Raw genomic sequence first — 27842 nt, 5'->3', positions numbered from 1 at the left:
TTTTTTATCTATTTTTCCGAATTTTCAAAATTATAGTATTTTGGGCGTACTATACTTGTTTTATATCGTACATAGTACGCGGGCCCAAATTATAGTACAAATACTATAATTATAGTACGGTTGGCATCACTGAGCCACAGACAGCAGACATGAATTGAGCGTCTGAAGTAGATAACATTGCACACATCTCTGATGCGAGAGTGAGACTCGCAATCGTTGCGAAATATGGCTTATTCCAAAGAGATTTGACCTTCAATCTCTTTGGCGTATTCGGAATTTTTAAAAAATTATATCCGTTTCTACATAAAAATATACAATTTTTATAAATGGTTTCTGTGTAAGTAGTTATAGAAAGGAAATATAACTGCATTAAAATGTCGATTTTGACAAAAGTGGATATTCTGAAAACAAGTAGGTACGGTAAGGTAGTAAGGTAAGGTAGTACAGAGTCTAGATTGGGTAGTTTTCGACAGTGGCTCCCCTATCCCATTCTTCAGCATATCCTTCATTGGCACGCAAATCAGACGATTTGCAGTCTTCGGACTTTTTTTTCGCGTGGAGCACCCCAGATCTGCGGACTTTGCACAGAACAGGCTCGTTGGATTTCAAACATGTTTGATATTTTACTCTCCGAGTTGCCAGACTTCGTCCGTCGATCACTATGTAATTTCGATTTGACTCCAAAAAAGTCTTTACTTAAATATTTTTATTGATTAATTTGTTAATTTACACATTAGGAAATGAAAGATTTATCAATTACATTTTTATTTGTATTTATGAAATTCATAAAAGAAAACGATAAGTTTTTTAGATCTGTACGAAGAGATTGTATACACAATGCAGGTACGATAATATAAAAAGATGTAGGTAGGTATTTAGGTAGGAGATAGGTACGCAAAACCATTATTTTAATTTCGAATTATCTGTATCTACTATAATGCTTCAAATACACTCTATGACGATCGGTCATATATATGTCGAAAAACCCGTTTCTTATGTTGGCGTCCTGTGTCACAGGGTGTCACAGAGTGTTAGTGCTCGTCCGTAGTTATTTGGCGGATGCGGCGCGGCAGCGTCTTGCGAAACTCAAACGTATAACCGTGTGTATTATGCCCCAAAAAACACACTGTCCATGAACATTTAACACACGGTTATACGTTTGAGTTTCGCAAGACGCCGCCGCGCCGCCCCCACGCGACCACTACGTTCTTGCACTAAATAGGATGTCATAGCTGTCATAAAATATGTATGTATAATAATATGTCGGAATGGCATAGATTTGATCATATACACTAAAACGCTCTTAGCATATATGTGCCCGATCGTCATATAGTCTATTTGAACCTTAAGATAGTACAAAATACTATAGGTAATTCTGAAATTGGTGACAATGCTTTAGCAAGTCGAGAAAAATCCTGAAGTTTGATTCGCAAAGTAAATTTTTTCCAGCTGTAACCGGTGTGCGAATTTAATTCCCGGTATTAAAAATATTTGGCCAAAAAAAGCTAAGCAAAACTTTCGACCACGATTTTCAACGGATTCGAACTTGTTTCCAACAATTTAAGAACATCACTGGGAAATCCAAATACTTTTTGATCAAAATAAATTTCTCGGGCCAAAATTTCGGTGACAAAAAGATGGCAACACTGAACTGCGTCTGTTTTATTATTGTCTATAGCCATGTTTTGCCCACTGCAGTTCTGCGTCGTTGACATTTTCTAAATTTTCAATTTCTAGCACATTAATGTGCAGTCAAAATGACGGGAGTGTTGGACTATGTACGTAATTTATTATCATGGACTCGTAACGACGCTGGAGATATTAATACCCTGAAAAGATCCAGGTATGTTCGGTGATAACTTCATAGCGGTTTCTTGTGTTATGGCGGCAACTGTCGGTTGCTATCCATTGGTTGACCATGCCGCCAGTTAGAGTTTTGTTGAAAGATGCCGCAAATTTTTATAAGTCCGTAACATATTCAGCTTCAGTCGATGTATTGTAATGTGTCTGTCTGTATACGGAACAAAGGTGTTTATGATTGTGTAAATTCTTTGTTACAGGGATTACTCTGACGACGATCCTCCGATTATGAAGAAATATAGAACTGTCAAGAGCCAATTTCCGAAGATAGCCTTGCCGTCTGATGGTTAGTTTTTGTATATTATTTTATACGTTTAATTAATTATACTCCCCTAAATTATTTACCCGTATATTTCGTTAAATAATCTCATGGGAATCATCCTCAGCACCTTATTATTGATTCAGTGTAGTTTTGCCAACATTACTGTTAAGATCCTTGTTTTAACATTCAATTTTAAAATTTATCAGTTTCTTATGGTTAATGTACTATAACAATTACTATTGATTAAACTTTTGAGACGCCTAAATGTTCAACAATAGGATTTTTTCAATAATGCACACTACACACTGCACACAAAACATATTTCTAGTGGTTTAGGTAAGTCAAATGCTAATATATCTCCAATCGGAAATATGTGTGTTTACCCAAATGATAGTATACATCTCGAGAATACTGCATCAATGTTATTTATAGGTGGCTCTCGTGGTGCAGTGCGTAAGGCACTGGCCTTCCACCCGAGAGTTCTGGGTTCGATCCGGTGAGGACACAATATTCATGTGTTTTTCTCAAAGCCTTGGTATTTGTGGTTGTTCCAAATTACTAACAACCACCTTGTACAAAAAAGCAAGGACATGGTTATTAATAATTCTAAAAAAAAATGTTATTTCCTCAACAGTTAGTAAGTAGTACACCTGTCATTTGAAATAACATTGTTATTTTTCACTATTGTTGTTAATAGAAACATGGATAAACAATTGGTTGCTAAGGTATATTTTACTGTGTAGCAGTGGCGAAAGGTGAAGGTAGGCTGTTAAGATCCGCCATAAATAGTGCACATTAAACTTTGTTAGTCATACGTATTTGTTTTTATTGAACTAAGACTACAATTTACAGATTGTGTTGATTAGTTTTTAAAAGTCAATCAAACCCTGCCTAACCAAATCATAATAGTTTTGGTATACTTTGGGCAATACAACAAAATTGTGCACAATTTTTCATTCATATTTATTTGTTTTTATTAGATTAAGAATACATAGGTATTACACGATAGTCATATTGTTGGTTCATTTTTTTTAAATTCATTAATCCCTGCCTAAACCACCAAACTATAAAAGATATATAATATTCTATAAAATATCGGAAGGTATGTATGATTTAATTGCATAATTTTAGATATTTTATAGATAGATGAGTATTTTTTGACTTTTATCTATTATGGCATGGTTTCGTAGGGTTTAATTGAATTTTATAAACTAACCATCACCATCTGTAAATTGTAGTTTTATTTCAATGAAAACAAATACGTATTACTGACAAAGTGTGGTATGCACTATTTATGGCGGATCTTAACAGCCTACCTCCACCCTTCGGCACTGTTGTGTAGTTAGGACTAGCATTGTGAATTTTTGTAGAATAATTTTAAATGCAGGGAATATCCAGGGATACCCATACTATTTTTAATTACTATTCATTGTGGTGAGCGTTCAATTTGGTTTTGTATTACCTTGAATAGAATCGAAAAAATACATTAAATATTTTGCTCGAGACTTTCACAGTTCTTATTCTATTTGATTTTGGAACTGTCACCGTGTGTTCTTCCTTCTACTTTCCTCTATATTTTAATTGATCGTTGTAGAGACCATTTTGAAGCTATAATGTGGCGAAGTCTACTGTTATCATGGAACAATAGAGCATTGAACATTTCGACATCTCCAACGTAAAAGGTCGGAAATGAGTTTTTGGCTATTTTGACATAAGAGCGTACTTCAGTGAAACGGCAAATAATTTTCTACAGTAGGTGCGACGACATTTGTCACTCGTTGCTAATTGGTGACTGACGGTCAAGATGTGCGCACGTCGATTTGTTTTGTCATGGCATCGAATGAAAATATTCTTAAATCATGTAAAGATGACTAAAAAACTTTACGTATGTACTTAAAAAAGAAAACATGTCAAAAACGTGAAAAAAATGTGAATGCTCAAAAATCTAGAGAATTGCCTGGCGGCTGTACAGGCCCGTAACGTGAAGGAATGAAAAGAAATGTCATATTTAGCTTTATCATCTCATGCAGCCTCAACTATTAATCATAGTCACCGGTAGTAACCACACACTTCAGACTGCATTTCTCATACTGTTTGTTTAGGATGTCCGCATATCCTGTGTAAGGTATAGCATAGGTATGTAACCTGCTACATAGTTTGGAAAGTCCACAGTCAACACCACACTTAACTCATTACTACCACCGCAGAACCCTGTACATTCCCCATGCCCAGATACACCTTTTTTGCAGCTATAACCATTTGTGGGATGCTCACTTACCAGTTGCTTTGATCTATCGCTTCCACAAGTAGTCACTGTTTGCGCGATGCCTGAGTGAAAATCAGTACTGTGATACTGCCAAACACCAAACATGTATTCTTTTATTCTCCGATGCACGTTGCTTAGGTCTGATGTGTTTGGCTAATGTGGCTGCCCAGAATTGACTTTTGGTTGTCAGTTCTGTGAGTTTATAATAAAATGAGTGACAGACAAAATTTATAGTAGTGCATTATTATTTACATGTACTGTCACTAGTACGTCGTTTACAGAGCTTAATTAATTAAGACATTAATTTCAACGAGATTCAATTGAATTTTTTTTTAAATGATTAATTTTTTTATAGCAGAGGACGACTGGGTTGGTCCCAGCAGGGTCGGTAGTGAATCCAGGCCGAGATACATTCCTGTAAGGCTAGAGGAATCGGGGCCCAGTACTTCAACTCCCAGTAACAGAATACCTCAATCCATGAATACTTTAAATGCATTGTCTAAGCAAGCAGAAAGACAACTGGCGGCGTCTTCCCACGAATCCGCCAGTCAAAGGACGGCCACCTCATCCAGCAGATGGCTCTCGGGCAGACAAAGCTTGGAGCACTTCAAACACATCCCCAAAACTAATGAGTATCGCAGATCTGACGTCACACCTGCCCAAAATCGTTTTTTTAAATCGTCCCAGGAAAAGCCCTCCAAGTTTGTCGGATATGGAAAAATATTTCAAACTATCAATCTTGTTGACGATACCGCCGAAGAAGACGAAGTAAGTATTTTCTATAAGAGATATAACTGACATATTGACAGTCTAAGTGCAAACAAAATCATTTTTGATATTTATGGAAAAATCAAACATTTCTTTTTCAAAGTATATCATAGAGACTTTGGTTTCAGGTAAGTATTTCACCACGATTTCAAGAGATGGCAGTGTATATACAACATATTAAATTATTTAAAATGTCGACCTGGCCTATTACAATGAATGTAAAGTACAGCCTCGTGGTGCAGTGGGTAAGGCGCTGGCCTTCCACACGAGAGTTCTGGGTTCGATTCCCGGTCATGACAAAAACATTTATGTGTTTTTCTCAAAGCCTGGGTGTTTGTGATTGTTCAAAATTACTAACAACCACCTTGTACGAAAAAGCAAGGACATGGTTATTAATAATTCTAAAAAAAAAAAAAAAAAAAAAAGTACAGCGTGTATCGGCCTTTGCCAGGCGTCCCGCTTTTTAAGCAAAAAATAGATTGTCCCGCGCGGGACAGCTAAATTTATGATTATTCAACAAATCATAAGTTTGGGTTATTGACCTTTTTCTGCCGGTAGGTGTATGTATGGCGGTACCTTGTACGCCCCGAATTTTATTGCAAAAATAAAAAATTTAAATCAATTTACGTTTCAAGTGGTAAAAACGAATTCTGTTTCAATTCTGAGTATGTGACGATATTCTCAATATATGTCGTGTGTTCAACATTTTTGTATGTTTAAAATAATTGATTTGCATTAGTAAAATCCCGTTTAAAGCGCGACGTCCAAAGACGTCATTTTCGTATGAGTGGCGTTCCGTTCACCGAAAAGTTTGCTTCTTAAGACTTCATTGGCAGCCATCCTTTTTAAGACAAAAGAACACTATGGATGCATCACTTGATCCACACATGCACCGTGAGGTGGTTGAAACCTTCTATTGATGTGATTGCAAAAGAATCAAAAGACCCAGCTGCACAAAAATGACATCAGCTATTTCCGGAAAAAGAGACTAAAGATATTTTCAAGCTAATTTCATTTATTTTAAGCAAACCGACACCTAATTGCTATACGAGTATTTTCTCAGATAAATTTAAAATGGTCAGATGCAAGAAACAGATAATATTCTATTGAGTTGATAAAATCAGAATTACTTTTTCAATTCAACATGATATACTCATATACCGAATTTTACCAATACAAGTAGTAGAAAGAAACTCTTGAGGAAGTAAAATATTCAGCCAAGTAGGTACAAGTAGGTGAGTGTCAGGGGGAAAAAATATTGTTTAATATTATTATTTTGATAGTTTGAGAGTTTTGTAGTTTGTGTTGTGTCATTTATGATTGATATTATGGAAATAAACATTAGAAATATTGAACTAGGTATGTGTGTTTTGGGCGCTGTCACGGTTTTTGCTCCTAAATCCCGATTTTTTTATTTTAATTGGTAAAAATCCCGATTTGGTGAAATAATTATCTGGCAATGCTGGAGTGTATACATGTTAATTTTGTATGGTCGGCCTTGACTGGTTAAAGGAGAAACAGTTAGTCAATATCCTCAACATATTGAGTCCTTCTGTGGATCAAATTCGAATGACAGTTTTTTTAAATTGTAGCCTTATTATTTCCTGGTTTGTTTGGCTCAATGCGTGTTTATGTCATGTTTGATTACTAAGTACCTATATGATCTTATTTTTATTGCAGGTATATGTATATGGTGACGAAAACGGTGTGAATTCTCAAGAATTGGAAGAGTATCCCAATGTGTCTTCCAATCACACAAATGGCCCATTACAAGTTGATGGTTACGTTGAGGTCTCCGATTCAGAAGAATATGCCGTCGTACTCAATCCTCCCAAATCTTCGAGCGGTGCCTTCATTCCGATTGAGTATTTGCAAAGAAATGAATCTTCACACACAAATAATGGCCATTCTTATAAAATGGCGACGTTTCCCTGCAAAATATTTAAATCACGATACTCCAATCCTGGAAAATGTGTTCAAAAAAACATCTCTCCCAGAACGACCTTCCAATCCAGTGGACGCTTTAAAACGCCACATACCATAAGTAAACCGAAAAACTATACTTCTGGGGTGAATAGGCTAAACGCATCTCAAATGTCTGAAGCGACACGAGCAGCTATAGCCAAATCTTTTAGATTGGATGAGAAAAAGGACTTTGAGAAACTGATAAAACTGTCTAGGTCCAATTTCTCTGCGAAAAATAGTCCGATTATCACTACGCCGGATCCACTAGCAGAAGCCCGAGAACTACTAAAGAAGCTTAATTTTAATGAAGATGGAGTCAGAACAGAACCTAATAGCCGCTCGCATAAATTGGTCAACGGAAAAGCAGAAAATGAGGACGAGTACGATCCTATTACGATAGCTTCGATTAATTTGTCAGACACGGAACCGGAGGTCTTGACCTCTGCGGATGATGCGTCCACGTCATCCTCGGTCCCTATAACGCCTGTCAACTCTTTGCATCTGTTTTTAAAAGATAAACCATTAGTGAAAGGAGACTGGCTTTCTAAATTTTATACCAAATATGAGAATATGAAACTGGAGAAGAGAGACATGCTGGAGAAGTGCACAATGAAGAATGACATTATATCAAAAGTGAACAGAGACCAGTGGAAGTCCACTATAGAGAAGAGTGTTAAGGCTGATATGAAATTGCCGATTAGTATATTGGAGGATGAGTTAGAGGTAACGGTGGAATTACCTGAATTGACTGATCAACAGCAGCATATCATCAATGGAGCTCTGCGGTCCGGTCCCCAACAGCAAAAACTTATAGAAAAATTCAGCCTCAGTATTCACAGGTAAAACTCACTTCTCCGGCGACGAATCACGCTGACTATCTGGCCTGATCGAAAAATGTCATTGAATCGTGGGTGGAGTAAAAAAAAAAATATTTAGCTCCATCCAACTCAACGATTTAAGTGACAAATTAGCATGATGGCGTGAGCCGACTCAATGCTGTCAGTTTGTCATTTACTTTTATAATGATAGTCCCCTGATATCATTCATTATTTTAACAATGAAATAAAAATAATATGCTCGCAAGCACAATCACTAACTTCTAGCTTGTCCAAATGTGATCAACTGTAGTTTTCGGTAACATTTTTAGTAAGAAAATATGTGGGAAAATATACTTGCACATTATACTTTCTCCTATGACATTATCAAAAATAATATTTGGTTACCTGAGATGTAACCTGGGTTATTCGGAAACTATAACTTCATCGGTCAAGAGAGAAATCGAAAGTACGTATGTAATTGAAATGCACATCGCGTTAATATCATAACATGTTACCTACCAATATTCTTCAATAGTAGAATCATTTCTAGATTAACCCATTTTATATCTTGTCCGGATATGCTCTTTTAGTCTAGACATGTCACCCTCCTAAAACCATAGCAGTATGTGAAAAATCGTAGTTCTGAGATAATTGAATTCAAAGATTTTACCCTCACCTAATCAGGACATATAAAATTAATAGAGCACTAAACTTGGTAAAGTAGAGTGAATTTGGTAAAATAAAATAGTGACCGGAAACTGATAGAACTGACTGACTTTTGTGTGGAATTATCAAATTTAAAAGTAATTAGTTTTAAGCCCAGAATAAACTGTAGTATATCAATATTATAGTATAATAATACTACACTGCATATCGATGTAAAATCTCATTAGCAATACGACTGTATTTTTATGAATAACTCCAAAATAATATTTAATGCAGATGCAAACGTTTTACCGTTGGATAGAGAATTGAATAGTTATACAATATTATGTAATTAACTCAAAACTGCATTTTTTCTTGATACTACAGTTTGGTTCTAGGACGGCGATTTAGTCGTAGCATAGTAGATTTTATATCTTTGTGTTCCATGTATATGTTACACCGAATGTGCGAAATTGACTATTACATGAAATGGGCAAAATTTTGGCTAATTCATGCAATAGTCAAGCCCGTTGCCTTATTCATGAATTAGGTAAATTATCTGCCGAGTACGTGAATTCGCCAGGGTATGGAATTCTTAAGCTGTCAACATGACAGTAGAAAAAGTAAATTTAATACGGATGGTTTTATTAGTTATAATTGGACATAATATAATATTATTAGGTTGGGTTAGGTTTTGTAATTCGGAATTTAACTGAATGTCCATTTGGAGGTCAGCTAACAAGTGTCAACAAACTATCACAAACATACAATCGATCATTGCACGATTGATACCCAAGCATGAATCAAATCGCGAAAATACCTTTTAATAAAATTCTTCTGTCATCATATTATAGTTCTAGATTTTTTTTGCGCATAGTAAATGGATATGAACGTTATTGTAGTTATTGATTGGTATATTTTTATATTATAATCAATGACATTTGACACATTTGGTTAGTTTGATTAGTTGCAAAAAACACCACCGGAGCGCGACCATCTATTTTGACCATAGATAATATACGTACATTTTGACCAATGCATGAGCATTTGACACATTTAGTTTAGTTGCAAAAATTACCACCGTAGCGCTACTATCTAATTTGTCCAATGCATGAACCAGGCAGAAAAATTACTGCCGAATTCACGCACTCGCCAGATATTTTGTCTAATTCATGAATAAGGCAACGGGCTTGCATTTTTCATGATTTTGGCAAAATTTAGCCTATTTCATGTAATAGTCAATTTCGCACATTCGGCGTAACATATATACATAATTGTTGGGCTGAGAATTAAATGGTGACATGATTAAAAAATGAGTTATGTGCTGTTTTCACATCATCTTTATATTGTGAAGAACAATTTATTTTAACACATACATACATAACTGCTTTGTATGAGAATTTAGAAGCATTTTATTTCATTACATTGGACTACATTCCACGTGTTTCTGTCTATAAAATGTTTCTTTTAATTTGTACAGACGAGATATCCAGACTCTGGCAGGCTTAAATTGGTTGAATGATGAAGTAATAAACTTTTATATGAATCTACTGATGGAGAGGAGTCGGCAGAAGAAAGGTATACCGAAAGTTTACGCCACAAATACTTTCTTCTACCCTAAACTTATGCAAACCGGTCATGGGGGGCTGAAAAGATGGACAAAAAAGGTAATCAATACACAATATTTATGTTTTTATTATTTACCTATCAAATATTTTATTTTCCAGGATTGGCATAAGAGAGACATTTCAAATCAAGAAGATTTAAGTTATTTATAATTAACTATTTCTTTTATTCAACGAATAATTCACAAGATTTAAGAATATATCGTCTCTGTTCTGGCAGAACACACTAACTGGAGAATGCTAGTTTTGAGTAATTTGACTTTGAAGTTGTTAAAATGTTTGAAATGGTCTATCATGTGAGTTTATTAAGTAATCTTAAAAAGGATTACTTTAAAATAAAGACTGTTTATTTATTAAGAAGGTTTCCAGACGGTAAAGTTTGAAATAAGGAACATTTTGGTATAACTAACTCAATATGTAATTTTTTCGAATTAGTGTCTTCTGCTAGAACAGTGACGATATTATTCTGATTATTGAACATATCATATAATTTTGAATCAGGGCGTAAACCTGGGAGATACAGGGTTCGATTCCCCGTCGGGTTGGCTTACTTTTTTTCAAAAAAGTTTTTTTCTATTGGTTATAATATATTCTCTCAGAAAGTGTTTTTCCAAATTTAAGTTATTGTTGGAGAAAGAAAGGACATTTACCAGGCTTGTCTAACGCGTTGATCGCGGGATGGATTTTGGTCAATCGCACCTAAGTTCGTGTAATTGTAAAAATAAGGCGTAGGATCATTTGTAATATAAAATACATATGATTTAGTTTAGATTTCGAATAGGAAGCCATTAACCATTTCTATTTAAAATTTTTTAACAAGCTTATGTGATGGTTGTTTTCAAATTAATCATGAGTTCAGCGTGCTCTCATCGTATCACTTGATTCTTATTACATAACTTATGGCCTGCCGCAGGAGTGGAGGAAAGAGATATGTTTCCCTGCGTTTTAATCTAAGACATTGTTTCCCTCTACTGTCACACAGTAGAATAATCTGATGCTGAGTGCAATGTAATCTTTAGATTTTAATAAAGAAAAAAGTGTTGTTTAATTTGTAACGCCTCAGTGTCTTTAGCCAAATATAATACGTTTGTTCTAGTTGAAGAATGACAATGAGAGAGTGTAGTAGATCACTGTCAATTTTGATACTGGAACTACCGTCAATAGCCGCCTTGTGTATAGAATAGACCCACAAGTGTTTTAAAACTATAAGTTAATAAGGCCAGTTGTTAAACATAGTCACATACTCATTATATCCCATTTATGTATTCACTAAGGCAATAATACATCAATGTATGTGTGGAAACTCATGGTTTCGTTTCATTTATAGATTGACATTTTTTCACACGACTTGATGTTGGTGCCTGTCCACCTCGGAGTCCATTGGTGCATGTGTATTATTGACTTCCGAGACAAAAGTATTAAATACTACGACAGTATGGGTGGCAAAAATATGGACTGCTGCAAAGCCCTGCTTACATATTTAGAAGAGGAATGTATGGACAAAAAGAGAGAGAAATTTGACAGTTCCGACTGGAAACTAGAATGTTTGAAGGTAAGACTTATCTTAGACATCTTTTGGAAATACTAGAGGAGTGCCAAGCAGGGGCGGCAAGATTTTGGGGGCTTGCAAAAATTCGAAAACATTTTTAATGATATTATGACAAACATAAAATTTACTTTTCAATGTAAAAAATCACTTGCAGCACAATTTTCTTATATGTCAATAAAATATTCTTATGTAATTAATGTGTTCTTTAATACTTCAATCAATACATATAATATATCGATTTGAGATTATTTATATTATAATCCTTGAATGTTACTAGTTAGATACATACACGAATTATGTATTATTTATTATTACATATTATTTCAATTATGATGTGACTAATACTTCTTTTACTCAATTAGCAAAAACTTTTCAAGTTGTATTTAAGCAATCTTTTGAGAATTTTCATGGAACTGCTGACATGGCTTGCTGTACCTGGTTGGGTTGGGGTTGGGATCACTGCTATAATGAGTTGTTATCAAATTTTGTTTACCATATTATTGCAGTATTCCTAATAGCTGTGTTTATTTTCCCCAGAAAATTCCGCAGCAAATGAACGGCAGCGACTGTGGAATGTTTTCGTGTACTTTTGCGGAGTTCATCTCCCGTGATGCCCCCATCAGCTTCTCGCAAAACGATATGCCTTATCTGAGGCGCAAAATGATATTAGAAATAGTCAAAGGACAGTTACTCCTGTGAAATGTTTCCGATAGACAGTGATGAGTGTGAATAAAACTTTTAAAATAATATGTCTCTTTAGTTTTTGTTATTTTGAATTGTTTGCGCAATAATTTCATGTTAGTTTAATTGCGACAATCTATTTTTGCGTTTGTTTGAGCTAAACTATGTAGCTTGCTATTTGTAATCTCATGCGATGTTGGAACATGTGGGCATTTAAATTTATTTCACATTGGACATTAAATCTTGACTCAAATAATTATTTCAATATTAATAGTTAATACATAAAGAAGAGGTATAATTTTCTGCAGGTACCCCAACGTTGTAGATTGTTTTTACAGTGATGAAGGAAAGTGACATACTGTGACATTGAGTTTATAAAGAAAATTATATAGATCTCGTAGTTCATGGCTGAGTGTTGTAAAATTTCTGAAATGATTTGCCTCAACTCACCTTCTGGTACTGAGCCCTTTTTAGTAAAGCATTTACGAAGTAGGAATATGTCTTTTCTACTGCTCTCCACAGATTCGGTGACGACTGCTATTCAAAATTATTTTCGCTCCTTCTCATGGTGTGTTCCTATTACTATAAAATTGTCTTTAAATTTATTATGGGACATTTTGGAATCATTTGTGGGTTGTGTCAAGAATATTATTTCTCATCTCTTTTTTGATGTGGTTCTATTTTTTTTAGATATTTTTTATGGGTTAGTTACTGCTAATTAAAAAAATAACATTACAAATTGCACTCCTTATTTTTAAATTACAAAATGGATTTTTAATAAAATCTTATATTTTCATTATTAAAAACATAATATCCACATTAAAAATTGATGTTTATTTATGTACTGAGATGTAAACATACTAAATGGGTACTGGTGTATTTCACACAAGGAAAATAAAGGATTTTTTTAATGAAATCGATACCCCCCAGTTCAATAGGGGAACAACTCATAAAACCTTGTTCCAAGATAATGGCGTTTTAATTTTTTGCAGTAATTCTCATTTTAATTTTAAAGCCTAGATTTCGATGAAGGTGTATGTTTTTTTATATTTAATTTAGTGGAATTCATCAATGCACAATGACATTTTACATTTTAATAAAGAATTAACCAATAAATTTGATTATATAACGGAATTACTGATTAATCTCGGAAAGGGTTATTCGATTTTATGACACATTAAAGAAATTTTTGATTATTTTTTTTGTTGAATTATAAAGAGAAGATTATTCTACATCGAATGGCATTCTGAACTCAAAACCTTTAAATTTTGAGTTGTTCCCCTATTGAACTGTGGTATCGAAATGTATAACTATATTAAATTGCTTCTTGATAATCTAAATAATGTGATCGAACCGGTAAATTACGAGATATGGCTTTGGAATAAATAACTTAACATTAAATTTGTAATTATCATTTTCATTATTTATTTATGGGTCACCACGCACTACACCACATAAAACAATAAAACAGACGTCTCTGATTTCACTTTGTCGCAATTTCGTCATTTCTTGAGCCTAATGTAGAACCATACTTAATAGCCTAATATGTTGAAAAGATAAACAAATTATAACGACACTTTGTATATTTTTTATAACTTCCACTGGTGAATATGAATAATATATTATGTTTATCTCACTTGTTGGTTGCTGATTTCGACATCTTAAATTAGACGTCTATCTTTGGTTCTGCATTACTTTCTTAAGACACATTTGTATCAATGGCAGGCAAATATTTTTATTGCTTTCTAACCACTGTTTTCATTGTGAATGGACGTTTATGGAAATATTGGTCTTAATGGCATATTTCTCAAAGTCAAGCTGAAAAGCTATATATGTAGAGTGAATATTGTCTCTAAACTAATCCTGAGTTTAATGGTTATTTAAACGGGGCATGATAAATATTTAGGCTATTGTAAATAAACTACTCTTAGTAAAAAATTGTTACGTTTATAGGTAACCATAGGGAATATAGATACTTAAGTGTTTATAGTTACATGAACAAATATTGCAAATACAGTAAAAACCTCGTTAATAAGAACACGGATAATTGGAAATTCGCCGAAAATCTAAATTTTCGCGAAAAAAAAGTCCCTTGAACATCATTTTCATATAAAACCATGCCTTTAATTCGAATTCAGTCATTGAAAATTGTGACAGACTTTTCTTAAAACATTATAAATTACTTATTTTATGAAGGTAATAAAAATAATCTTGACATTTTATGACCCATTAACACATACAGCGGTATGTCATCAGAGGCACAACTGCACTACACTCAAAGGAAAAACAATAACTCGCATGTTTCAGGGATGTAGGTATTTAATTGTTGATTGTTTATTGGATTTTCACATAGTTTTTCTAGAGAACCATGCCAATCAATTGTGTTGACAAATTGGAAAAATAAAAAATATTTGGCATTTTTTTATAATTATAGCTTAAGGCTTCATTCAGCTGAGGCATGGTCTAAAAAGATCGTGACTATGCGACGCGCAGATTGTGCAAATGACATGTGCCGAACAAAACATAATTTGTTATAAAAATTCAACATGCGTCCATTAAATGTTATGTTTATTGTTATATTATCAATAATAATATATTCATTGACATGTTTTCTTTTTCGAGTACATGCATAACGTTTTTTAGTCATCTTTACACAATATAAGAATATATTCCTCCGACGCCATCACAAAACAAATTGACGTGCTCACACTTCTACTACCTCTCTCCGATTGGCGACGAGTGCGAAATTTCGTCCCACCTATTGTTGAAAATTAATTGCCGTTTCACTTATGTATGCTCTTAAAACATGGTGGTATACCTACCTACATTACTTGGTAACTTCAATTAATGGATTAATGACACATGGTATTTACACAGATTTTAATTTGAAAGAATTGTATCGAAAATTTGGTAGGCACATCTATGATCGTAAACAAAATTAATGAAAATCAAAAATCAATCAATTTTTTTTACAAAATTTTAAGTAATATATTTCCCCCATACATTTTATAATTCGTAATTCGATTTTTTTTTCGATTTTCGGTCCCGTGGAATTTGTATTAATGAGGTTTTACTGTAACAATACTGAATGAACGGATGAAGGAATTGGATATTTGCAACATTTATTCTGCTAATGTAATTATAAGATTAATTTTATTTATATAAATATTTTGTTTCGGAAAAATGTATGCGTGTCAATTTATTTAAGATATTTAAAATAGATTAAAGTATTTTTAATGTACATATTTTTATACACAATCAATAAAAATTGTCTTAAGGTGGATATTGATTTTATTCCAACAATTTATTCGCAAAACAGGTTGATGTTGAAGAAAACCTTCTTGTATAGAGATCGAGCCTAGTAATATTGTAATAAGGCAAAAAAGGAACACCGGGAGTACATACTGCACTAATTTTCATACATATTCTCAAGATTACCATGGTAGTTATTATTTTCTTCCATACAAAATATCGCTTGTCAAACTGTAATTGCCTTCAGCGATTTTTTTTATACCCGAAACCATTAAAGGCTCCTTCTGGAAGAAGATTCAACATCTTTGTTGTAAGTACCGTTTTAATTGTGCAAGCATTCTTAAAACTATAGTTATGTTATAAATAATTTCTCTTATGACCCAGTGGATAGTGTGACATGTCAAAAATATTGTGATTTTGAATATTGATAAAGATGCAAGTGTTTTTATGAGTCTTGATAAAAATCGCATTTGCTATAAATATCTGACAAATTACCAGTAATACATTTTGAGATGTGTTAGTATTGATTCGAGCATTGTTAATACAATTTAAAAAAATATATTGGTGAATAAGCCAGAGTCATGATATGTGTCGCTGAGTTTCAAAACCCGCTGTAACACCTTTTCATTATGTTGAGAAAATCAATAAAAACTTTTTGAACTAAAAAGGTTTTTGAATGTTTCAGTAGTGTTATAGTGGCAATTGATAGATGCATTGATTTTTTTTCATAAATGACAGTTAATCGTAGCGGATTTTGAGAGAGGCGATAAAATTAACGAATCCAACGATATAGATATCTTAATTATTTCAAAAAAGTGTTGTAGCCGGTTTTGAAATTTAGCGACACTTATGTAGGTATTCAAATTAGGTAATTGTAAATTTAGTTTAACAAAAAAAAAATCAAATCTGGTGGTAGGACATATCATACTCCATTTGTAAAATAATGTAACTGCATCTTTTCTGTTGCATATTAATACCAATACTATCATTTTACATTTAATAAATTTTAATTTTAATATACGTATTTGGTACACAAATAGTACTATTTTGTAATATTGTACATAATAAAAATTCTGTGAAAATTCAGTATAAAATGCAGAATTTAAAAATTCACGTATATACTTATTATTTTACACTCAGTGCACACAGGACCTAAGCGCAGTGACATTTGCCTCTATGTAGATGATGGTTTCTAATACACATAATAGAATACAATTTAAGGGTTGATTAGTACAATTCTCCTAACCGGTGTGGCCATTGGAAAGTGTGTCGCAAGATATTGCTGTGTATAATATAATTTAAGTCATTCAATGTGCAAACCGCACCTGTCGCATAATAATTAACATTATAATTAAATGTGGTCATTAAGTGGTCAGCTGTTAACGAGTTTTAAGCACCTACTCTATGTTGTGATTTTTTTCATTTGGTGCGGTTACATCGATAATAAAATTATTTGTTGGCTGTTAATTTCTATCTTTAGTGTTGACATGTTTCTAGTAGTAATCTTTCTTATTGATGGTCACTATCAAGAATTCACTCAGGGTTATCTTTACCAAGAATTATGAATGTATTTTTTTAACTTTTTTGAAATAGTCCACTGAATTTATCAATTTTCCGCACTCTGTTATAAAACTTAAACTCTGGACCAGTAATTGAATTTATATGGAAACAGAACCGAACTTCTGAATTGTTTTTGAGCCGGAGTGCTGTGAAAAATTTATAATTTAAATATAGAGCTGTCTCATGAAAAAGGTTGTGAAGCACTGGTTTAGTTAATCCAATGTTTGCTAATTGCTATTTTTTTGATAATAATGAAAATATGAGATATAACTAAAAATACCTGAAAATATCTGCTAGGTAAAAGTGATTATTACATAAATATGTTGTATTTATCAAACTATGAAGTTTTTAAAACCAACGCGTGCCATCTCTGCTGGCGCCTGTATGTTATGTCTTCATGTTTGCTGCGCTAATGTCCAGTACACATGTGTCCGGGAACTGTTAATTGAATTTAAGTATCATGGTATTTTAATATGTCTATTTGTAGTTCTATAATATATTATAACAATTAGAAATCAGATACAACTTTTTTTTATAGTATAGTAATTTGCATTATAATTTATAATTGCAGTGTTCATAACATTTTTGTTTTCAGTTAATAATTTACACAGGGAAATCTTTTTTTTTATTGAATTTCAATTTGTCCAATTCCATCATTTTACTTACACCTTCAAAAATTATACAATTAGTTAATTCAAAAATAATGTAATGATCTCCTACGATATGTATTGTTATTATAATAAACTTTCCGATTCAGTGATGATATTTCTAAAAAATGATGTAAAAACTTGGTATGAATGACAAAAATAAATAAAATCACTGACTGCAAACATGTAAAAAATATGTTTTTATATATTTCATAAGAAAAACCTTCCTATTATACTTATTTTCTAGTAATCTACGACTCAACCTTGCTTTTAAAAACTCAATAATAAAATTTAAAAATCGTAATAAAAACTTTATTTTAAAGTCATACATTGACAGTAAAAAGCAGTATATTATCATTTGTATGTACTTTAATCTGTAATCACCATCAGAGTTTCAAAGTTCTTCGGATCCAGTTACCAATTTTTCTGAATCACAGACTTAAGAGAACTTAAGGTCTTAGAGACAGTCCTACAGAACGCATGAATCGTTCACACAATTTTTTTTTTGTTTTAAAATATACATAAAAAATAAAATAAAGATATTTCTCCTGTTGCATGTTGAATTGCTTTAAGGGGGGGGACATGCTCAGCGTAGGTCAAAATGGTGCTTTTATTGTATTTTCAAAGCATGATCCTGGACATTCCTTAAACGTTGTAGATAATCTATTTATATAATTTTGAAGCCTTATTATCCTTTATATTTATTTTAAACATTTGATGACTGCATAAAGTATTTTTATTACATAAAATAGTATTCTTTTAAACCTCTCGCTCTAATGTTTTAGAATATAGTCATATTTCAGTACATAAATGTGCAGTGGTGTTAAGATTTTTTACATTTATTAATTTTTAAACGCATTTATAATACCATCAGTATAATTTATGTTGACATTATTATAGTGAAATATTTACGATAAACAATTTTATTGATAATCTCTGTGATCCCAAATTTTACAAGAATTAGGCATTTTATTATTCAAAAAATGGGCAAGATTAACACGTTTGAAGATAATTCTAAAGATACTAATTATAAGCTATGTTTTTGACCATTCAAGTGTGATAAACATTCTACGAATAATGATTTATGAATGATGAATTTATGGCTACGGCCGTATGTTGTAGCTTAACCACTGGGGAATGCCAAAAGAAATGGCGTATTTCAAAAAAACACTACCTTATTCTTAGGTCAATAATTATTATAAACCAATCAATATTCGTAGAATGTTTATCACACTTGAATTGTCAAAGACATAGCTTATAATTAGTATCTTTAGAATTATCTTCAAATGTGTTAATCTTGCCCATTTTTTGAATAATAAAATGCCTAATTCTTGTAAAATTTGGGATCACAGAGATTATCAATAAAATTGTTTATCGTAAATATTTCACTATAATAATGTCAACATAAATTATACTGATGGTATTATAAATGTGTTTAAAAATTAATAAATGTAAAAAATCTTAACACCACTGCACATTTATGTACTGAAATATGACTATATTCTAAAACATTTGAGCGAGAGGTTTAAAAGAATACTATTTTATGTAATAAAAATACTTTATGCAGTCATCAAATGTTTAAAATAAATATAAAGGATAATAAGGCTTCAAAATTATATAAATAGATTATCTACAACGTTTAAGGAATGTCAAGGATCATGCTTTGAAAATACAATAAAAGCTCCATTTTGACCTACGCTGAGCATGTCCGCCCTTAAGTGGCAATTAGGAACAGTATTTTGTTCATATTCAACATGTTTAGGCAGTCACGGTAACTTGTTAACCATCTACTCTGCCACACCAGCTTACTCCCATCCATCAATCTAACCCCACTACCTCCGGGGAACATTTTTACGGTGACTAATTCCTCAAATACATTATCATCACGTTATGTGCTATCACAGTAAGCTGCCGCTACGGGAAAAAGGTGTATAATGTCATTTTTCTTGGTATTTAAAATGTTATCAGACTGATGCTCCCATCTCGTAGCACATTTCGAACCTTTATACGAACATTGTGAGTTAGCAAAATCTGCCGAAGAACAATCAGGTCACCTCCGCGTACCATGCTACATCGGCAACCGCATGACTCAATGAACGTTTTTTATCTTCTGCATGCCTACACATTTTCGACTCACGTCAAAATGCGTGCTCTTTGTTTTTATTTTTTTCCTCGATGAATTTTCTATTAAATTATTATCTATGGGTGGTGTTTACGTCTATTATCTATGGTATGCTGGTTAGGTTCTGTTCAAATTATTATGTATGGGTGCAATATCGCAAGTAATTTTAACGTACGCACACGTAGACAACTGTTAAAATTAATTGAAATTACCATGAATACTGAATAATAATTCAAAATACTAATAAATTAGAGTTGGCACTTTCCATTATTCTCCTATCACTCCACAACTGAATTTATAGAGATAGTGATCATTCAAAATATTCTGCGGAATGACAAACCATAGACAAAAATCTGTTGCCGTACCAGCATGTGACAGCACGTGACATAATCATAATGTAATCTCAGCATAGGATGCCCCCGAATTTAGCAATGCCAAAATTGGCAAAAACATGTATCTTATAATTATTAATACAATACAGTAAAACAGGTATTTTGATACGAGGGTGGGTCAATAATTCCTTAGAAAAAAGCATTAAAACAGGTTTTATTTTTGTATTTTTTTTTTATTTCTCAACATAATTTCCTTGGAGCTCAATACACTTGGTTAGACGTTTCTCAATTTTTTTTAAACCGTCAGAAAAATAAGTTTTCGGAAGGTCCTCAAAATAAGCATTTGTCCGATCGATGACTTCTTCATTTGAAAAAAAACGTTGTCCACTTAGCCATTTTTTTAAGTTTGGGAAAAGGAAAAAGTCACTGGGGGCTAAATCTGGCGAATACGGTGGGTGGTCGACCAATTCGAACTTCAATTCTTCAATTTTAGCCATTGATCGTAAACATGTGTGAACACGGGCATTGTCCTGATGAAAGAGGATTTTTTTCCTGTTTAAATGAGGCCGTTTTTCTTCAATTTTGTTTTTTAGCTGGTCCAATAAAGATGCATAATAATCCCCTGTTATTGTTTTTCCTTTTTCCAAATAGTCAACGAAAATAATTTCACGTGCATCCCAAAATACAGTAGCCATAACCTTACCAGCTGATTTTACGGTTTTCGCCTTCTTTGGACATGGTTTGCCTTCGCAATCCACTGCTTTGACTGTTCTTTCGTCTCGGGAGTATAGTGGTGTATCCATGTTTCATCTACAGTCACAAAGCGACGAAGAAATTCATCCGGATTGCGTTGCATGAGCGACAACAGGGCTTTAGAGGCCACCACCCTACTGCGTTTATTGTCGACTGTGAGCAAACGCGGCACCCATCTTGCAGAAATTTTTTTCATGCCCAATTTGTCATGTAAAATAGAAATGACGCTACCTTTTGAGATCCCTGTAACCTCAATTATCTCACTCAACTTTAATCTTCGGTCACTTAACACCATATCGTGGATTTTATTGATCATTTCTGGTGTAGTCACCTCTACAGGACGTCCTGAGCGTGGTTCATCCTTTGTTGATGTACGACCACGTTTAAATTCATTTAACCAGTTATAAATAGTTGCAAGTGAAGGAGCAGATATGCCGTGAACTAAATCCAACTCATTTTTTATTTCCTTTGCTGTTAACCCTTTTATATTAAAATGTTTAATAACAACTCTAAACTCAATTTTCTCCATTTTCAATTTTTCCATTTTCCACAAGCAAATTTTTTTTTAAATGTACGAGAAACACACAACAACCCGACCAATCTGATTGAAACTTCGCAGCATACTGAATCGGTAGTGCCGCTGCATGAAAACAAACCGCTTGCAGTACTAGTCGCGCCACCTGTCGGCTTTTCTAAGGACTTATTGACCCACCCTCGTATTTGAAATTACTAAATATTAAATAATATTTAAATTTTATTTTCTATTATCGAAAATTGGGTTAAATACATTCTATGAGTGTTTAATACTGTTTTTATAGAACTACTTACGAAGTGTTGGAATTGTAAAAAAATAATTTTAATACACTGACTTTTCAGGTCTTAGAGCGAGATATTGGGTCATGGTTGGCTAATTAATCTCTTTGGGTGTAAATCTTACCTGCCTCTCAGTGGAGTACTCCTGCTCTAATCCACATAACCAGAGAAATTCAGTCAATTCATTTCTCTTTTAGTTGTCGTGTATGTACATTCTTCTTCTTTCGACCATGTCCGATCCTAATAGGATCATATGGGCCTCGACAGAGTGGAGGTTTGTATTGACAGATTTTGTTTTTACGAGAAATGGATGTCAGCCAATTGCTCAACCTATTAGGTCCATACTCTGACTCATACACAAATTGAAAAACAATATGTGTACTTGTCAGACCCAGGATTCGAACCTGGGACCCACGACGCAATAGGCCAACGCTTATGCCGCGCGGCCATCGTGGGTGTGGGTGTACATAGTACTTACATTTATTAAAACTTTCTACTCTTTATTTACGCCTCTTTCCTGTCGCTCACCAACTTTGTATTTTCCCAGGCTTCCCGCAGCTTTGCCGTATGCACCCTGTGAATAATATTTCATGGGTTTCCAGATGACATTTTAGCCACATTTATAACATTATTAGGACTGAAACTATATTACATAATATCGCACCCTCGCAACTAAACCGCCACAAGTCCAAATTTACGTGTTTTGAGTTAATTACTATGTTTCATTGTCTATCGTTCATAGTATATGTACCGAAAATTTCATATCTCTAAGTCATCAAATTCAAGTCAAAACTTCATTCAATATCTAAACATATTTCAAAAACACAGTACAAAAATGCGAAAGGTAAAAACTTCAAAGCTGATTTTCTCTGTTTGACGTTTTTTGGATTGTGGCAGTTTAGTTGCGATGGTGCGATATATTATATGAAATTGATGCACTGAGGCAAGGTTGCTTAATTTGTCTTGTAACATTTTCTACATTCGATCTTTACTATGTATTATTTTTGTATCATAGATGTGCCAAAAGGAATCGGAAATGAGTCATATTTTAGGGATTGGGAGTGTCAGTTTTTTTTCCTTTTTATAGGTAACAATAAAAGATTTATTTTAGTATTTTAAATGATTTTTATTGGAATAAATTTACATAGTCATAAGAGAAGTTATGGTTGTAATAACAACAATTATCAGTATGAAACAATTTATTTCATGTTCTCAATATTATCAATTTAGTGTTTCCGAAACCTATTATATTTGTAAATTGTCACAATAAATTAGTACTTTTTACAATTTCTTATTTATTTTCTCCCGAGTTATTCCATATTATAAATTCATTATCCATTGTATTAAAATTGACTTCGAATTTGCCACCATTTAATTTTATTTACACTAACATGAACACTCAAAAATATTTTTTTAAATCAAGGTGAGTAAGAAAAGATACATAAAATATTAATAAAATTACGGTGTTCAGGTGAAACTACCTAAGTCAAACATATCAACTTGAAAGGAGCGTATTTTTTTGAAATGTAATATAAGCATAAAACTAAGTTAAATACACCAATACATACATAAAACGCTAATTCCATCTCATTATTTTGTTAATTTAATAAATTGTAATGGATAAAACAACATAAAGTCAATTTGTATTTAACTTGAAATTAATTCTACTTTACTTATGCAGTATTTCACATAGATTATTTCACATAGATTTTTTAACAGCTTACAATATTTCAATTGTTTTTTAAAGGTTAATTTTGACAATTAATATTGACCTATGTAGCTCTAGCCGAACACCACAAAAATAAATAGTCTGTAAAATAATAAAAATAATTAATTGCCAAATATTGAAAAAAAAATGAACAATGTGATGCTGTGATTCGCAGATTGAATTAATTACATTATTAATATTAAATATGTCATTATTTTTGGGTACCTACGTAAGTTTCTTTGCCTTTTAACTATGTAATTTATTTTGCATGACAAAACAACACATTTTGAAACGGAATAAAAAAAAAATAGAATTAATAATCTATCAATGATTGTATTTCATTAAAATTGATATTAAGACTACTGGATTTGGTTCACGTAAAAATTACTTCGAGACGGTGTTGATCAGAGTTCTTACATCCAAGAATTGCGGTAATGTTCATACTAGAGAGCATAATAATTATCTCCACCTGAACTGCGAATGTTATGTGAATGCTGGATTTCCAAATCATAAGACTTTCCATCAGAGTAAAAAAAATAAATGTATTGGTAAAACACATTTAAAAATAAAACTGTAGAGGAATGTTGTTAGAAGTAGGTATTTCTAAAAAAAATGTATTAACGTTTTAATCTATTCAGTATAAGCTAATTATACTAAAAATTTTACTGGTAATTCGGACTATATTTAATTAATACCATGTCTAGAGAAGTAATGTAAAGTACCTACTATTTCAAATGACAACATTCTATTTTTAGGAAAGGTATTTCCTTTGTTACTAGATTTACACAATATTCTAGTGACATTACTAATAAATTACCGAGACAGCTGGCTTCTTAGCTAATTTCCAACTCATATAAGTACACTTTAGATTTATCAAATTAAAAATCGAAATATTTTTAACAACCGGCTACTGAATGAATGTACCTACTCTGAAATCATCCTCGACACTTATCTATTTAATCGATTAGCGTTCGGAATTGTCATGTCCACTGAAGTTATATTTAGAATAATAAAACTAATTATGAATTAACGAAACTATTAAATATAATCTTAGATGGGTTGGCTTTAACATTTTGTTTGTTAATTAACGTGCATGAAAATATTAAATAGACCTAATCATAAGTTACTCTATTGTATCTATTCCACTAATTATTTATGAAAATAATGTGACTTAGACACAATAATTAAAATAAAAAACATTCATTATTATAAGCTGAGTCAACTTTGCACCAATCTGGTCTGCTTTGCAAGAGATTTTGGTAATTGTAATAAGGCAATCATGTAAATTAGAGTTTGCCACTGTCAACAGTAGTTTGTTCCTTCCCCATATGCCATTAAAAACACTGATATATGCAAACACTTTTTAATTATTGGCAGAGGAGTTATAGTCAAAGTTCGTTTACCTATGATTTCCTCACAACTAAAATAAACATTACCGGGTGCAAAGTACTCCTCATTGGTGCAGAGTTAATTCACTTCATCGTGAGTAATTAATTTTTAAAAAAAAAAATAATCATGAACCTTAAAAATTATTTTTACATTTATTTTAATGCACATTATTTGGTGCATATTCGCAAATCCTTCGTGCATGGTGTGCAGGATTAAAATCATTACTATTTGCTGCGTGGCGTGCTTGTGCAAACATCTGTTACATTTTATTCAGCACACTTTTAGCGGTCAAGCTAAAACGAAAACTGCAAACTTTATTACCCAAATTTTACTAAATCTTTATACTTTCAAAAAAATTACCCGAGAACTCTATTGAAAAAATATGGATAAAACGCTCTATGCTGCGGGGGATGGGCCAATATGCGAGATCTATTAGGCCGCGGTAACGGATCCGGCGTATGATCTGTTGTTCCTTCTTCCGGATTTTTACTTGAAGATACTTGTATGATTTTTGCAGGTAACGGTTTAGTGGACAAATCAATTTTGTCATCTAATACAATTTTTTTAACATTGTCTTTTTGCAAAAGATTTTCATAAGTAGTCGTGATGTCAGACTGATTTGTTTTATGTTGAATTTCTTCACTATCATTGTTGAAGACTCCATCTTTGTTCAGTTTCATGATATTTGGGTCAATAAGAATTTGTGGACCACTCGATGCGTTCAGAGCACTTAGTTTTGGAGCAGTTGTGGTGAGAATTTCATGTAAAGTTGTCGTGGAAACTTCTTTTGCCGTTGGGGAAGGTGTTTGAAGCATTGTAGTTATTTCAATGACTGCTATGGGTGCCTGACTCCCTCTCATATTTGGTAATGTAACTTCGACAACTTTGTGTGTTGTTTGTGTAGTTGTTGCAATTATTTCAGTAGGTATGTCTTTTCCAGATTTTTTTTTATCTTCCTTCATTTTGTCATATTTTTTGCCTTTGCTTGGCTTACGATATTTAATATCCTTCACACTGTAATCGATACCATCCTTTTCTCCAACTGGAGAAGAGGTTGTTAAGATTTCACTCTGTTCTGTAGCAAGTTTGCCAGTCGCACCAACGGTGGATGTGATAATTTTTTCGAAATCAATAGACTTTGTTAATACCTTTGGTAAATCAGGTACAGCTAGTTCTACAGTTGCTTTTGCTCTATCTGTAGATATCACACTTGGCATTGAAACAGCTATAGGCTCTGTGAGTATTTTCGGTGTAGATACTGCAATAACTTTTCCTTCATTGATGGAGTGAACTGTGATATCATCGTGATCTCTATGCTTCATTGAATTCGGTGTATGATGCACGAGAACATGGTGACTGTGTTTAGTTTCAGGAGAGACAACCGTCATATCAGTTCCCATTTTACTCTTTGCCATAACCAATGGTGGTATAAAATGATCTGTAGCTTGTGTGAATATATCTACATGTGGTTCTTTTTCTTTTGGTTTATGCTCATCAACGCTGCCATCAATATGATCTATAGTCTTTGGCCTAGTCACAAAAACTTTTTCTTTTCTGAATGCATGAATAGCTTCTTCTCCAATAGATTTAGGTCCTGCTGTCTTTGATCCAGTCACAGTAATTCCTTCATTTTTGTTAATATGTTCTTCTATAACTTTGGGTTCTATTTTAGCATTTGTTTCAGACACTAAAACTTCTTTTTGAAGTACAATAATACCTTCCTTCTTTAGTTTTGGCACAGTTGCTTCTTCTATTGGCAGAACTGTTGTAACTGACGTTTTCTTTGAATTGTTATTCACTGGAACAATGTCTACTACTTTAATTTTAGGCTCATCAACTTCGTCACTACTCGGATCGGTTGTCTTTGGTTTTGTCACAAGTAATTTTTCTTTTTTGAATACGTGAATAGAATATACCGGAACGGATGTTGAAGTCGCTGTTGCTTTCTTTGGATTTTCACTAACTGGTACAATATCTGATGGTTTATCAGCTGGAGTGAGATCCTTAAAAGCGGTTACTGTCTCGGGAGTTTGAGCGTTTTCAATGAGTTGGGATTTCATGGCCTGTTTTATCAAAGCACTGTAGCCAAGAGTACCGGTGATAGCTGTCGCTGGTATAGGAGTGGAGGTTGGTATTGTTTCCCTCCTCTGTCTTGTAGAGGTAAAGTCCCCCGCGGGAGTTGACGCGCTCCATGGCCAGGACCCGGATGCTGCTCTTGTCGAACCGCTGCTGACTCCGATGGCGACAATTTCAGCTGGAGCACTCGATACAGTGTTGTCTGAGAAGTCTTCGTCTGATATCACGCAGGACAGTTCCTTCAGAATATCTTTGTGGTCCTGAAATTAAAGAAATCATTTTTTAGTACAAGCAAACTCTACTGAATTTTGCCAACTCTACCCAAAATTTCGAATAAACAAAAAGTCAGTTTTCCTCTAGCAAGGATCGGGGAACAGGGTTCAATTATCTCAATTTGGGTTAACATTTTTTTGGAGGAATTGGAGGACCAACAAAAATATTATAGAAACATAAATACATAATAATCATACAGAAGTACAGAAATTGGTTGGACCCAAACAAAAAAAAAAGACAGCGTTTAAGAAAGATTTTAATCGCAAGACTATATTAGCTAATTTTGTAGTAAATATGTAGGATCCAGGTGACTAAATTGGCCGGAATAAGATAAATGCGAATTTGAGTCCCGCCCGGTACACAAAGTTGTTTCAAGATTTTATCTAATGTGTTTATAACGAGTTTCCGAATTATGTATTTTCAATAAAAAATGTTACATTCTTAAATCTTGTGAATTCGTGCATGAAAGTACAAATAA

At 33.1% G+C, this 27842-nt stretch overlaps 2 protein-coding genes across 6 annotated transcripts in view; one reads left to right on the top strand and one right to left on the bottom strand.

Annotated features, from left to right (window-relative positions):
- Nucleotides 1-1648: 1648 nt before the first annotated feature.
- LOC147066340 (uncharacterized) lies at nt 1649-13159 on the top strand. Of its 4 annotated transcripts, none has more exons than XM_085956122.1 (7): nt 1649-1843; nt 2061-2146; nt 4747-5156; nt 6837-7960; nt 10065-10251; nt 11537-11761; nt 12296-13159. In XM_085956122.1, the coding sequence occupies exons 1-7, from the start codon at nt 1758-1760 to the stop codon at nt 12455-12457; spliced, it is 2280 nt and encodes a 759-aa protein (XP_085812248.1). In that variant the 5' UTR covers nt 1649-1757; the 3' UTR covers nt 12458-13159. The 4 variants fall into 4 exon arrangements, with proteins under 4 accessions (XP_085812248.1, XP_085812247.1, XP_085812249.1 ...); XM_085956121.1 differs by having other exon boundaries at nt 4744-5156; XM_085956123.1 differs by lacking the exon at nt 1649-1843 and adding an exon at nt 1888-1965 and having other exon boundaries at nt 4744-5156.
- A 6386-nt stretch (nt 13160-19545) lies between these two features.
- LOC147066339 (uncharacterized) overlaps nt 19546-27842 on the bottom strand; it is a 615499-nt gene continuing 607202 nt past the window's right edge. For both annotated transcript variants that reach the window (XM_085956118.1, XM_085956117.1), the window contains exon 6: nt 19546-27351. In XM_085956118.1, the coding sequence (XP_085812244.1) occupies nt 25372-27351 (1980 nt within the window). In that variant the 3' untranslated portion in view covers nt 19546-25371. The remainder of the gene's footprint in view (nt 27352-27842) is intronic.

Source organism: Rhyacophila brunnea, unplaced genomic scaffold (genome assembly GCF_057557595.1).
Source record: "Rhyacophila brunnea isolate RB1 unplaced genomic scaffold, BYU_Rbru_1.0 scaffold_5, whole genome shotgun sequence".
NCBI lineage: Eukaryota > Metazoa > Arthropoda > Insecta > Trichoptera > Rhyacophilidae > Rhyacophila > Rhyacophila brunnea.
Note: the sequence above shows the minus strand (reverse complement) of the source record. Positions and strands in the feature narration are given on the sequence as shown.

Coding starts and splice junctions, on each gene's coding strand:
- LOC147066340 (XM_085956121.1), top strand. CDS start 1,758: ATGACGGGAGTGTTGGACTATGTACGTAATTTATTATCATGGACTCGT. Junction 2,147..4,743: donor GATAGCCTTGCCGTCTGATG/GTTAGTTTTTGT, acceptor ATTTTTTTATAG/CAGAGGACGACTGGGTTGGT. Junction 11,762..12,295: donor GGAAACTAGAATGTTTGAAG/GTAAGACTTATC, acceptor TATTTTCCCCAG/AAAATTCCGCAGCAAATGAA.